Below are 13340 nucleotides of genomic sequence, written 5' to 3'. Positions count from 1 at the left end.
AAGGGTATAATGGTAATAACGACGAAGAATAAGAAAACATTTTACCGTGGGTAAAAAGATACACAAGTGAAAAAGAACAAACAAAATGGGTAAAACCGTAAAAGAATACCAACGTTCTTAGTTTCTTTGAATTTGTTTTTTCGGCATCATCTACTGGATTCAACAAAAGGACATATCCAATGAGAATCCTAACATATTATATGTAAGTATTTATACTCTTGTATACACTTCACATTTGCCAAGCAAAACACAATGTGAAAATGCACTTGCAAACGTTCTTTCTTTATTGCTTGCTTGGGTGGTGGTGAAAGAGATCACCGTCTCAAGGTTTCCATGACGTAATCCGCATAGAGATCCCTACATGTCACAAAAGGAGTTATTATTTAGCTATTCTATGAAACAATGTTTTGCGTTGTATATGAGATCTATATAACAGTGAGCTTTATAAAAATGCTTACATGGAATGCTGAACTGCTTCGTAGGCTGCGGTTGCTGGAAGGAAGTCGTTAACTGCTACTTCTTTGTTCTCGTTTTTCTTATCTGTGACAGGAATCCAAGAGTATGTATGAGTCTCATATACGGATGTGTCATGGGCAGGTTTAGTTTTGATTCACCCCTAATCTTATACCATCCCCTAGAGAACCAAAGGTTGAAAGAAGATGAAGAAAGAACACTCACAGTCTTCAAAGAAACGGCGGATCTCAGCCAGACGATGAGGAGGAAGCTCTTTGATGTCATTGTAATGGCGATACTCTGGATCGTCAGCGCACACAGCAATGATCTTGTCGTCTTTCTCACCCTTTTTAAAGCATAAAACAGCATCTACGTTCAATAGATTATGGTTTTACAAAAGATGACACACATACATTGAAGGATGTTTATTTTTTTAACCTGATCAATCATTGGCATAAGACCAATAGCTTTGGCCCGGAGAAAGCATCCAGGGATCACTGGTTCCTGTAGACCAAATACAACATGATTCACGTATTTTCTAATGGTCAAAAAAGACAGACTAAAAGAAGCTGTGTACTGTTACATATATAAGCTGTCAAACAGCTTTTCTAGCTCAGTTTGACCAGACCAAACTGATTAGTAGACACCTATGTAAGCCTAGCTCTCACTAAATGGTTTATAACCGATGCAACATCATCTCTACTCTGCTACATTACATTAAGTCCTAGGCTACATACAGGAGAGCCTATAGCTAAACGCTGAGCTACTGAGCCTCCTCGAAGCTTAACAGAGGCACATATGAAACAATAAAAACATTATTTGATAAATTATACAAGTTCTCAACGTTTCATGGGATAAAAAAGAAGAGATTACCTGCATAATGACAAGAACATCAATAGGGTCATTGTCCTCACAAAGGGTACGCGGAATGAACCCATAGTTGTGTGGGTACACGACAGACGAGTAAAGAATACGGTCAACCTGAAAACAATATGTAATGTTTTAAACCATGGCCAGGCTCTAGTAGTGAAAAGGACAGTGAACAAAAGTTGTTGCAATGAAGCTAATACCTTGATGAGACCCGTAGTTTTGTCGAGTTCATACTTCACCTTGCTCCCTTTTCCTATCTCAACCACCTGCAATAAATAATACCTCACCATGCTTTGTTAATGATTCTCAAAGAAACATCTCAACGATTAAACTCATAAACAGGTTTCCTAATCAGGCAATAGATATCAGTTAATATCATTCAACAGCCTAAACCCTGATCTCAGGATCATTCCTATAGAATCAGTGAACAAGCGCAACGTCTCCCATATACCCAAAATGCCAGTTATTTTTTGTGATAATAAAAAACTTATCAATCCTTATGCTTTTTGCAACCTAAAATATCAAGAACGTTGCCAAAATATACTTACACAGTTGAAGATTATTGGCGCTTCAGGTCCTATAAAACAAAGCAAAATAAAAAGTAAACAGTTGTTAGTATTAGAAGCAAAGAACCTGTACAAAAGAATGAACCGTTACGTTAAATAGCTGCATACCTATCTCAAGATCATGCCACGGGTGTGCAGCAACCGATCTATGGGTCATGGACGAAAGAATCCTCTCATTAAGCAGAGGAAGTGAAACCTGTTTCTCAGCATAGCTCTTGGTAGCAGCAATCTCAATGGGTGGCGCCATATCTGCAAACAATACACATACCAAAACAGAAAAACCATCAATATATGCATCTGGTCACGCGACACAATAGCATATATGTTCATGAACTATAATACCAAACTAGATTTTAACCCGCGCACCCGCGCGGGTGTATTTTTCAAAAATATTTTGCTACTTATTTTTTATGTTAATATTAGTGCTTGAAAAAAATCAAAATCTGAAGAACGAAACCGATCTTGATCTGAAAGTGTAATACCAAACCCGAACCAAAATTGATAGCAAAATATTTTAAAAAATATGTTAATATTTAATCTGCGCGCCTGCACGGATGTATATTTTGAAAATATGTTGATATTTGTTTTTCATGTAATTATTAGGGTTTGGCAAAATGAATCCGAAGAACAGACTCGATACCGATCCGAAAATATAGTACCAAACCCGAACATAAATTGATTAAATATTCAAATTATTCAAAGTTTTATTATTTAGAGATCCAAATCTGATCCGAACCGAAGTATTCGGATACTTATATATTTAATTATATTTAGATTTAACGTATATAAAACATCAAGAATTATACTTTTAAATTGGTTTAAATACTTGAAAATATATATAGATAGTCAAAAGTAAATATCTGAAATAGTTAAGGTATACTCAAATCACCAAAAATACTTAAAATATTTATTGATTTTGTATCCAAAAATTTTAAATGCCAATTGATATGTTAAGCTTAGGTATTCTGACATATGTTATTTAAATTTATAGGAAATATATTATTTTATTTATAGATTTTGAGAAATTTAAAATATATAATGATTTAAAATTTTAAAAATAATTTAAATGGATCCAAACTCGAACCAAACCCGCAAAGGTCTGAATCACACTCAAACCAAAATTTAGAAACATCCTAATAGGGCTGAAATCTTTGACCCCGGAAATCTGAAATGCAAATCGATCAGAACCAAACTCGTATGGGTAACCGAAAGTCCATCCCTAGTCATTATTATGTATCGTATATTGTCATCATATAATTAATCGTATTTTATATGTACCATCATATAAATAATTACATATATTATATTTTTAAAACTTAATATGAAATATAAAAACCATAATTTGAATTGGTATTTCAAATTGGGCTTCGTATTGTATTTTTCTTATATATATGTTGACAACATTTTTTATAATGGTTATTGAAAAATAGTTTAGTAAAAATTCATTTTTGAATATATGTATATTTTTCAATCAATTTATGATATAAATCAATTTTGAATTATTATTTTGATTTGAAATATGTATATAAAGTTTAAATTTTGTTTTATGGTTAGTTTAGAAAAAAAAGTTTTAGGCAATTAGATTGACTCATTTTAAAACTGGCTCAAATAGATAGTTTCTTATAATATGATGGACTTTCAATTTTTCTTAATAACATAAGCCCATTACATTTTTGCTTAATAATACTATCCTTGTTTTCAAACAAAAGTAATGGTCATTGAAAAAGAGTTTAGTAAAAATTCATTTTTGAATATATGTATATTTTTCAATTAATTTATGATGTAAATCAATTTTGAATTATTATTTTGATTTGAAATATGTATATAAAGTTTAAATTTTGTTTTATGGTTAGTTTTGAAAAAAAGTTTAAATGATTTGACTCATTTTAAAACTGACCCAAATAGATAATTTCTTATAATATGAAGGACTTTCAATTTTTCTTAATAACATAAGCCCATTACTTTTTTGCTAAATACTACTATTTTTATTTCCAAACAAAAGTAATATTTTTTTAAAAGACTACAATCCATATTACTAAACACTCTTATTTTTTAAACTCATATACATGTTTCCAAACAATCTCATTTTGTACTTCAGTTTTAATAAGATAGACTAGAGATTGACCCGCACGTCCGTGCGGGTGTTAATTTTTACACTTTTATAAATTATTTGTTATTTTATCATTAGTGTTATATATTTAAGATGTGTCGTCGTATAACTAATTGTATTCAAAATATTTGGATTGAATCGGGTAATAAGATTATTTTTGGTACAAATATACACTCTTTTCAGATACATTGGTTAATTAAATATTTTTATATTTCTACACATCAAAATCAAAATCATTCAGACCCGAGAGGATCCAACTCAAGCATCATACATAAATTTATAATATCCAAGTGGCGCCTAATTTAAAAATCCAAAAAAATTAATCCCGAAAGAAACAACTTGTACCTCAATGAGTATCCGAATGTCCATACTTAACTGATTTTGCAAATAGATTAAAAAGGAAACTCTTTCTATATATTTGGCAAAAATAAGAAAAATAGAAAGAATTTTTTATTTAATAAAATAGTTATATGAAGTGAAACATTAAGTGATAATAAATGTAATACTTTTTAATTATTTTGATTTAAATTATTATCTTGTTCATATAAACTATGCCTTTGAATTATGTGTTTTGCTATGTAATTTTTCACCAATTGGAACTAAGACAAAAGAAAGTTTTAGTAAAACATATTAAACCAAACTATTAACCATATGCAAAACTCGGTTATCTTACATTTTTATTTTTTTTTTATAATTGCACAAAGTTAATATTGATTAACTAATAAATAAAAATCTACATTATTACTTTTACGGTAAATATAATTAATGATGTGATATATTGTTAAAGTAATATAATTAATGAAATTACTAAAATAAAACTATACTTATATTTTTATACATTAATATTTGTTTTTCATAATTAGTGTTTTATATTTTAGATATGTCGTAATATAACTAATTGTATTCAAAAGATCCGGATCGAATCAGATAATATGGTTATTTTTGGTACAAATATCCAAACCCGTTTCAAATACATTGGTTATTTAGATATTTTAGGGTCATATACATCAGAACCAAACTCATCCAGACTCAAAAGGATTCAACTCAAAACCTACACATAAATTTATAATATTCAAGGAGTGAGTAATTTTAAAACAAAATAAAACGATACCCGAAAGGAACGACTCGTACCTAAGTGGATATTTAGTGTTCATGCCTAACTGATTTTATAAACTAATATAAATGATATTTTTTATGTGTTTTGCTAAATTAAGTGAAACTGAAAGAGTTTTTTTTATTTAGTAAGCAATTATATTGAGTGAAAAATTAAGTGACAATGAATGTAATTCATTTTTATTATTTTGATTTAAGTTATGATTTTATTCACTAAACATGTTTTTGAATTATGTTTTTGGCTACGTAATTTTTCACTGATTGAAAAAAAAAATGTTATAGTAAAACAAATTAAAACAAACGCTTAACCTTATACAAAACTCAGTTATTTTACTTTTTTGATTTTATAATTGACACAAAACTAATATTGATTAACTACTAAATAAAATCTACACTATTATTATTATGGTAATATAATTAATGATGTGAAATATTGTTAAGACAATATAATTAATATGAGTGAAATATGGAAATACAATTAATGTAGTACTGCTATCTTCGTTTCCAAACAATTTTCAGTTATAGTACTATTCATGTTTCCAAACATTACTAAAGTGTACTTCAGTTTTAATAATATAGACACTTTTATAAATTATTTGTTATTTTATCATTAGTGTTATATATTTAAGATGTGTCGTCGTATAACTAATTGTATTCAAAATATTTGGATTGAATCGGGTAATAAGATTATTTTTGGTACAAATATACACTCTTTTCAGATACATTGGTTAATTAAATATTTTTATATTTCTACACATCAAAATCAAAATCATTCAGACCCGAGAGGATCCAACTCAAGCATCATACATAAATTTATAATATCCAAGTGGCGCCTAATTTAAAAATCCAAAAAAATTAATCCCGAAAGAAACAACTTGTACCTCAATGAGTATCCGAATGTCCATACTTAACTGATTTTGCAAATAGATTAAAAAGGAAACTCTTTCTATATATTTGGCAAAAATAAGAAAAATAGAAAGAATTTTTTATTTAATAAAATAGTTATATGAAGTGAAACATTAAGTGATAATAAATGTAATACTTTTTAATTATTTTGATTTAAATTATTATCTTGTTCATATAAACTATGCCTTTGAATTATGTGTTTTGCTATGTAATTTTTCACCAATTGGAACTAAGACAAAAGAAAGTTTTAGTAAAACATATTAAACCAAACTATTAACCATATGCAAAACTCGGTTATCTTACATTTTTATTTTTTTTTTATAATTGCACAAAGTTAATATTGATTAACTAATAAATAAAAATCTACATTATTACTTTTACGGTAAATATAATTAATGATGTGATATATTGTTAAAGTAATATAATTAATGAAATTACTAAAATAAAACTATACTTATATTTTTATACATTAATATTTGTTTTTCATAATTAGTGTTTTATATTTTAGATATGTCGTAATATAACTAATTGTATTCAAAAGATCCGGATCGAATCAGATAATATGGTTATTTTTGGTACAAATATCCAAACCCGTTTCAAATACATTGGTTATTTAGATATTTTAGGGTCATATACATCAGAACCAAACTCATCCAGACTCAAAAGGATTCAACTCAAAACCTACACATAAATTTATAATATTCAAGGAGTGAGTAATTTTAAAACAAAATAAAACGATACCCGAAAGGAACGACTCGTACCTAAGTGGATATTTAGTGTTCATGCCTAACTGATTTTATAAACTAATATAAATGATATTTTTTATGTGTTTTGCTAAATTAAGTGAAACTGAAAGAGTTTTTTTTATTTAGTAAGCAATTATATTGAGTGAAAAATTAAGTGACAATGAATGTAATTCATTTTTATTATTTTGATTTAAGTTATGATTTTATTCACTAAACATGTTTTTGAATTATGTTTTTGGCTACGTAATTTTTCACTGATTGAAAAAAAAAATGTTATAGTAAAACAAATTAAAACAAACGCTTAACCTTATACAAAACTCAGTTATTTTACTTTTTTGATTTTATAATTGACACAAAACTAATATTGATTAACTACTAAATAAAATCTACACTATTATTATTATGGTAATATAATTAATGATGTGAAATATTGTTAAGACAATATAATTAATATGAGTGAAATATGGAAATACAATTAATGTAGTACTGCTATCTTCGTTTCCAAACAATTTTCAGTTATAGTACTATTCATGTTTCCAAACATTACTAAAGTGTACTTCAGTTTTAATAATATAGATATCTACAACTGAATACAAAACGCAATGCCTTGACACAGAGACACACCTAGATACCAAGATATTATAAAGAAAAAGTTACAGAAACGTCCAAAGAAACGCTTATACTTTGTTTTGGAGTGGTTCATGGTTCCTTAAATGTATCTACCGACGAAACCGTTCTCGATTTTTATATTAAAAAGTAAAAAACAGGGCACTCTCTCTCTCTCTCTTGAATCATGTTCACAAACTCGGCAATGGACTTAGTGAGAAACGAGCCAACGTTTTACCATTATAGAGTTTCAGTATATCAAAGTGAATCAATCGAAAGTTCGAAACTCAACTCAGATCTACAAGGTTGAATAAATATACAGTAATTGACAAACGTTAGTCGCTCGGTGAATCCGTACCTGAGCGAATCGATAAAACCTCCGGAACAAAAGTTTCGGACGAAGAAGAAACACGGAGGCACAGATCTCGAGAAGAACAAACTCAAGAAGCACCGATGGAGAGAAGGAAAGCTAAAGGAGAATGTAGCTGTAACTATACGCGTTCCCGCTGCTATTTGAAGACTCCTTAAAGAAACGAGTAAAATTAATTAAAAAAGCTTTATTATATTTAAAAAGATCTCTTTAATTTTGGAAATTAAATCGAGACGAATATCTCTATAACCCGAAAGTGTATACGTGTTAACATATTATTGGATTAACTGAGAGAGAGATATAGACGGAGTTCCTAACGGCCGTGGGGTCAGGGTAAGGTCTGCTACACGTTTAACGTGATCCCAAATTCGTATTGCGAAGAGTCCACGTTAAGTCTCCGTTACCTACAGTTGATTGGAGAATATGCTGGAGGAGAGGGAGCGAGATCCGGTGTTAGCGAGTGCACCGAAACTTCGAGTTTGTGTTTATGACAGGGCAATTCATTTGTCGGTGGATTACGTACGGTAATTAAATGAAAAAAGGATATATAATCTTTCAAGTGAATATTCGTTTTCCTTTTCTTGATAAAACATTATCCAAAAAGATGTTGCTATTGATCGCATGTAGTTTTGTAACTTATTAGGATAAGAAAATCACTCACCCTCATCAATTAGACTCTGTATAGACAAATTTGAGATATTATTATATATACATTTGTCTCTTTGTCATCTAATATTCATAACCATATAAACATTTAGGATTACTGGATCAACACTGAAATGGTACTATGATTTGTGATCACTTTTTAAAATCAAAGTACTCCCACTAATATACATATGCGGTCCAAATAAATTCCATTTTTATTTACTAATGCTTGTCGGTGTCTGTCGTGTGGGATGTAATATGGATTTGCCTTTTTTTTTAGTAAAAAGCTGGATAATCCTATTATTATTTTTTGCTACAGAGCGGGTAAGGTATAGTTTAATGAAACAGTCACATAACATAACGCGTAATAATTGCAATGCAATCTACATTCAAAACAAATCTGGGATTATATGATTGATTAAACTTTCTTTTTGTTAACTCTAAAAACTAAAAAGAGATGTTGATTATTAACTTTCCTTTAATGTCAATTGAGACACTCTTCGTATCCATTTAAAAAAGGAAAGTTGATCATGTATTTCGAGAAGACAAAACTCTTAGTGGATGTGAGAAAGTGTAGTTGTGGACCTGTCCACAGGGGATGATTGGTGGATGGGGTTGAGTGACGAATGCTCCATGCAGATGCTACGTTGGATCATTGTAGGAATATTCTTGTCTACGCTTTTATTCCTTGGTTGATTATTATTATTTCCTTAACACCGAAGACAAAATAAAGTCCAATATATGATATCTTACCAGTTTGTCAGTCGCCACACTTTTCACCTTTGCGTCAACTTGGAGTTGCTTGGAGGATTCTCCTTTTTCAATTTACTTTTTATTCCAATATACTAGTGAAGGGATCGAATCGAACTTTGAAGATCTTAATCGCCACCTTCTACGTGCGCAGAAGTAGAAGTAACCAAAAGTCACAAGCAGAGCCGTGCTTACAGTTTAATGAAAAAGACATTTGCCTATGGCCCCCAAATTTTGTAAAATTTTAAGAGCCCTTAATTACAAAAAAAAAAATTACATGGTAGTTAATGTATTCTTTTAGTTAGATTTTTATTTCTATTTGATTTTAAATTCGACTTCTGTTTTAAAAAAAAACTAATTTATGATCAATTTTACTTTTATGTAAAACTATAAAGATTCTACTTATAATTAACTGTACATATTTTATCTTTGTATATGTTATGAGTTAGATTTATTTAAAATATTTATAGAATTTGATTCACAAATTATAATATTTTGAATATACAGTTTATTGTATTTAATTTAAACGCTAAGATTTAGCTTTTTAACAGCGATCAACATTTCAATTCCAAATTTGTATTTTTGTTTTTATATTACAAATTCCTACTTTTGATCATTATTTTATTTTTTAGTTTATAAAAGTCTGGTGCAGAAAATTTAGAAAATGTTTAGGTAATAAATCAAATTTTTTTAGTGTTATGTTTATATGTTTTTTTCAAAAAAAAAAAATTATATAATTCAAATTTAAATAGAACTATTTTCAAAAAAGATATCATGTAAAAAAAAATTTAACTCGCCTCGGGTCTCCAAAAACCTTCGCACGGCACTGGTCACAAGAGCCACAAACCGATACCCTGTCTTGTCTCCCAGGATTAGTTTATATTATTTCATTATTCCAATACAGATGATGTAATGATACTGGTGTGGTGTGATATTCATGTGATTTTGTGAGATCAATAACAATATATATATTATGTCCACATGCTTTTATGTTTGATTTATATACTTGTGTTTGGTGGTATTAAAGTGTCATTATTTGGCTTGTTAATTACTAAGTAGATCCTGATCATCAAAGTGACAGGCGATGAAAATTTGGCACCAAACGGGTCATGCAGTGATCATAGATATGGGGCTAAGTTTAAAAGTTGAAACGCAAGTGTTGCTGAACGGTATAAACTATGAACATTTGACAAACTGATCAAAATGCTAAGTTAAAATTATCTCTAGTTTTTTTATGCTTTGATACAAAAGTTACGTCAGTAGATATCAAGCTCGCAACACACAAGTTGATTCGTAACACATAAGTTAGTTACATATAAAAAACATTTCCGTCAATTATGTTGGGTTGGATCCGTGAAGTTAAATGACCGGCCCAAGGCCTGCTATTCGAAAGCTACCAAACGGCGGCGTATTAATAATTTGGGGGGGGGGGGGGGGGGTATCATCACAATTTAACCAAAAACCGAAAACCACGCGCCCGCCCAACTCAGATCTTCCATCACGATCAAGATCCAACGGTCCAGATCCATTCCCTCTCCTTCTGACTCTTCTCTCAAAAGAGCACAAAAATAACATTCTGAATCTTCGAAAATCCGATCGGGAGGAAAAAAACAACTCAACGGCCGGCCGGTTACTCTCTCTACCTCCGTCCTGAAGATTCATCTCCCCGGAGCAGATCCGGTACTTCTCCTGAATCTCTCACTCTCTTCCTCTCAGTATTTTAGTTTGTTTGTAACATCGATTGTTTTTGCATTACCAGTGATTCGTTTCTAGACGCTATTACTTGATATTGTGATCCACGCAATGGCTGCTCCTCCTGCTAGAGCTCGCGCTGATTACGATTACCTCATTAAACTACTCTTGATCGGAGACAGCGGTAGGTTTCCTCAATTCCAGATCGTCGTAATACTGCGTTCGTTCCGCGAGTCTCGTGAATTTGTGTGAAGGATCGATGGACGCATTAGTCATTTGAGGTTTTCGATCTTCAATTAGGCATGCTGTGATTTTATATCTGAGTTTCATCAGCGTAGTGTGTTGACTTTAGAGAACCTCCTGTGAGGAGCCATTTGATGTTCATCATACGACTCCTCTTAGTTTCATATAAGCTTTGTATGAAGGGTGGATGCATTAGTTATTTGAGTTTTTCGATATTCCATTAAGCACACGAGGTCCTGTCTCAGTTACTCAGATTTGAATTTCATCAGCGTAGTATGTTGGTTGATTTTAGAGTTGTGAGGAGCATTTGATGTTCATCATACGGCCTCTTCTTAGTTTCGTATTATATGCTGGAGAATGTCAAGACGAATGACAATAGTGATGTAAATGAACTTTCGGGGTGGATGTTTTGGGTGACAAATGGTTTATGATAGTATTAAACTTTGTACGTGTGTAACCACATTCAAAGGTCTTTTGCTTGATCTAACTTCTTCCTCTATCTTCTTTCATGTACACCAGGTGTGGGTAAGAGTTGCCTCCTCTTGCGTTTTTCAGATGGCTCCTTTACCACCAGTTTCATTACAACAATTGGGTAAGCATGATCTCTTTATTACATGATGCTTTTCTCTCAAGTGCTTTGTGTACTTGTCTGTTAAGATCCACGTATTACTGTAAATCACCACCAACAATCTCTCACGAGCTAATAGCTATCCTCCCAAGTTGATCAAACCAATTGATAACTCTCCCTATTACATTTGTGAAGTATTTATACTATAGAGACAATAGAAACACTCCGAACACAACAGAGTCTTCACTTGATTTGAATTCTATTGTCATCAGTCGGCTTTCCCTCCAGGGCATATCATTGTCTTGTTCCCTTCTCACTCAATATAAAATTTTGTTGTGACAGAATTGATTTCAAGATACGGACTATTGAGCTGGATGGGAAGAGAATTAAGCTGCAAATCTGGGATACTGCAGGACAGGAGCGGTTCCGGACTATCACAACTGGTATCTCTTCGATTTTTGCTTTTCTTTTTCTCTTACTGTTATTCATACGCATCCTTTCCTTCTTCACTATAGTGGGAACGTGGAATACTACTCAACTAAGTGGTTTCTTCTTATTGCAGCGTACTACCGTGGAGCCATGGGCATTTTGCTTGTGTATGATGTCACCGATGAATCATCTTTCAACAGTAAGTTTTCTCTTTACTTCTTACTACAGTTTAACGTTGTTTAAATTCTAGCTTCTAGGCCTCATTGCAACTAACAATCCTTCGCAAGAAAGTATATATTATTCCATCCGTAAGCATTGTTAGTATTTTCTAATAAACTTATATGTTATTTTTCTTGTCATTTGTTTTCTTCAATTCCAGACATCAGGAACTGGATCCGTAACATTGAGCAGCACGCTTCTGATAATGTCAACAAGATTCTCGTGGGGAACAAGGCAGATATGGATGAAAGCAAAAGAGTCTCTCTCTCTCTCTCTCTTACCGTTCCCATATATCTTTCTGCTTATTTATTACGTGATTTGTTTATCCAACACACTGATTTGTTGTGTGTTTTGTATTTCCAGGCTGTGCCAAAAGCTAAGGGACAAGCTCTTGCAGATGAATACGGAATCAAGTTCTTCGAGACTGTACGTTGTAGTTCTAGGTTTTGTTATGCGTATAGGAAAATGTCATTCTTATTATTGGCTAACGTTAGATGAGTTTGGTCTTGCAGAGTGCCAAGACGAACTTAAACGTTGAGGAAGTTTTCTTTTCAATAGGTAAAGACATTAAGCAAAGACTCGCAGATACCGATGCAAGGGCTGAGGTTCGTTTATACTTGAGAACTATTTTCATTCTCATCCATGCATTGCAATTAGAGTATCAAACCTTTAAAACGCTGTCTGGGTTTCTTATCATTGTTTTGTAGCCACAAACAATCAGAATCAACCAATCCGACCAAGGTGCAGGGACGTCGCAAGCTACTCAGAAATCAGCATGTTGCGGTTCGTAGAGAATCCGGTCGAAGATACAAACATGATATTTTTTCGCCTTAAAAAGAGTGAAAAATCTTCAATGCTTTTCCATACGGGATGGTGTTGTTTTCTACGTATTCTTTTAAACATCTTCAATGTTACTCTCTTAAAAAAGCTGCTATAAATATTTGATTACTCATTGTTGCAGGCATTGAAATACATTTAACGAATGTTTGTTTACATACATGACAGAACGAATGAAAAGAATGTTAAGAAAGATGTAAACCACTGTCAGTTACAA

At 31.5% G+C, this 13340-nt stretch overlaps 2 protein-coding genes and 1 long non-coding RNA gene across 3 annotated transcripts; 1 reads left to right on the top strand and 2 right to left on the bottom strand.

Moving 5' to 3' along the window:
• Positions 1–67: 67 nt before the first annotated feature.
• LOC103841287 (soluble inorganic pyrophosphatase 4) lies at positions 68–7966 on the bottom strand. The gene is made up of 9 exons (XM_009117811.3): positions 7729–7966; positions 1998–2138; positions 1872–1900; positions 1524–1589; positions 1327–1434; positions 892–957; positions 679–799; positions 459–540; positions 68–357 (listed from the first exon to the last, which is right to left on the bottom strand). Exons 2-9 carry the CDS (start codon positions 2134–2136, stop codon positions 315–317), a joined length of 654 nt encoding a protein of 217 aa, XP_009116059.2. The 5' UTR covers positions 2137–2138; positions 7729–7966; the 3' UTR covers positions 68–314.
• Positions 7967–10566: 2600 nt separating this feature from the next.
• On the top strand, positions 10567–13283 carry LOC103841286 (ras-related protein RABE1a). The gene is made up of 9 exons (XM_009117809.3): positions 10567–10815; positions 10895–11011; positions 11590–11662; positions 11981–12081; positions 12201–12266; positions 12447–12544; positions 12650–12712; positions 12799–12891; positions 12994–13283. Exons 2-9 carry the CDS (start codon positions 10939–10941, stop codon positions 13075–13077), a joined length of 651 nt encoding a protein of 216 aa, XP_009116057.1. The 5' UTR covers positions 10567–10815; positions 10895–10938; the 3' UTR covers positions 13078–13283.
• LOC117128555 lies at positions 11468–12117 on the bottom strand. Its single transcript, XR_004451918.1, has 2 exons — positions 11886–12117; positions 11468–11816 (listed from the first exon to the last, which is right to left on the bottom strand). It is a non-coding gene; the product is annotated as an uncharacterized LOC117128555 (long non-coding RNA).
• Positions 13284–13340: the final 57 nt, after the last annotated feature.

This window comes from Brassica rapa, chromosome A09, assembly GCF_000309985.2.
Source record: "Brassica rapa cultivar Chiifu-401-42 chromosome A09, CAAS_Brap_v3.01, whole genome shotgun sequence".
In the NCBI taxonomy this organism is placed as follows: Eukaryota; Viridiplantae; Streptophyta; class Magnoliopsida; order Brassicales; family Brassicaceae; genus Brassica; species Brassica rapa.
The sequence above is the reverse complement of the archived record's forward strand: the minus strand, read 5'-3'. Positions and strand labels throughout refer to the sequence as shown.

Bases quoted from the DNA above. Each gene is read 5' to 3' on its own strand.
- LOC103841287 (XM_009117811.3), bottom strand. From the start codon at position 2,136: ATGGCGCCACCCATTGAGATTGCTGCTACCAAGAGCTATGCTGAGAAA. The intron at 1,435-1,523 runs GTATTAGCTTCA...TATTGTTTTCAG, and splicing joins AAACTACGGGTCTCATCAAG to GTTGACCGTATTCTTTACTC. The intron at 358-458 runs GTAAGCATTTTT...TGTGACATGTAG, and splicing joins GAAGCAGTTCAGCATTCCAT to GGATCTCTATGCGGATTACG.
- LOC103841286 (XM_009117809.3), top strand. From the start codon at position 10,939: ATGGCTGCTCCTCCTGCTAGAGCTCGCGCTGATTACGATTACCTCATT. The intron at 12,267-12,446 runs GTAAGTTTTCTC...CTTCAATTCCAG, and splicing joins CGATGAATCATCTTTCAACA to ACATCAGGAACTGGATCCGT. The intron at 12,713-12,798 runs GTACGTTGTAGT...TTGGTCTTGCAG, and splicing joins GAATCAAGTTCTTCGAGACT to AGTGCCAAGACGAACTTAAA.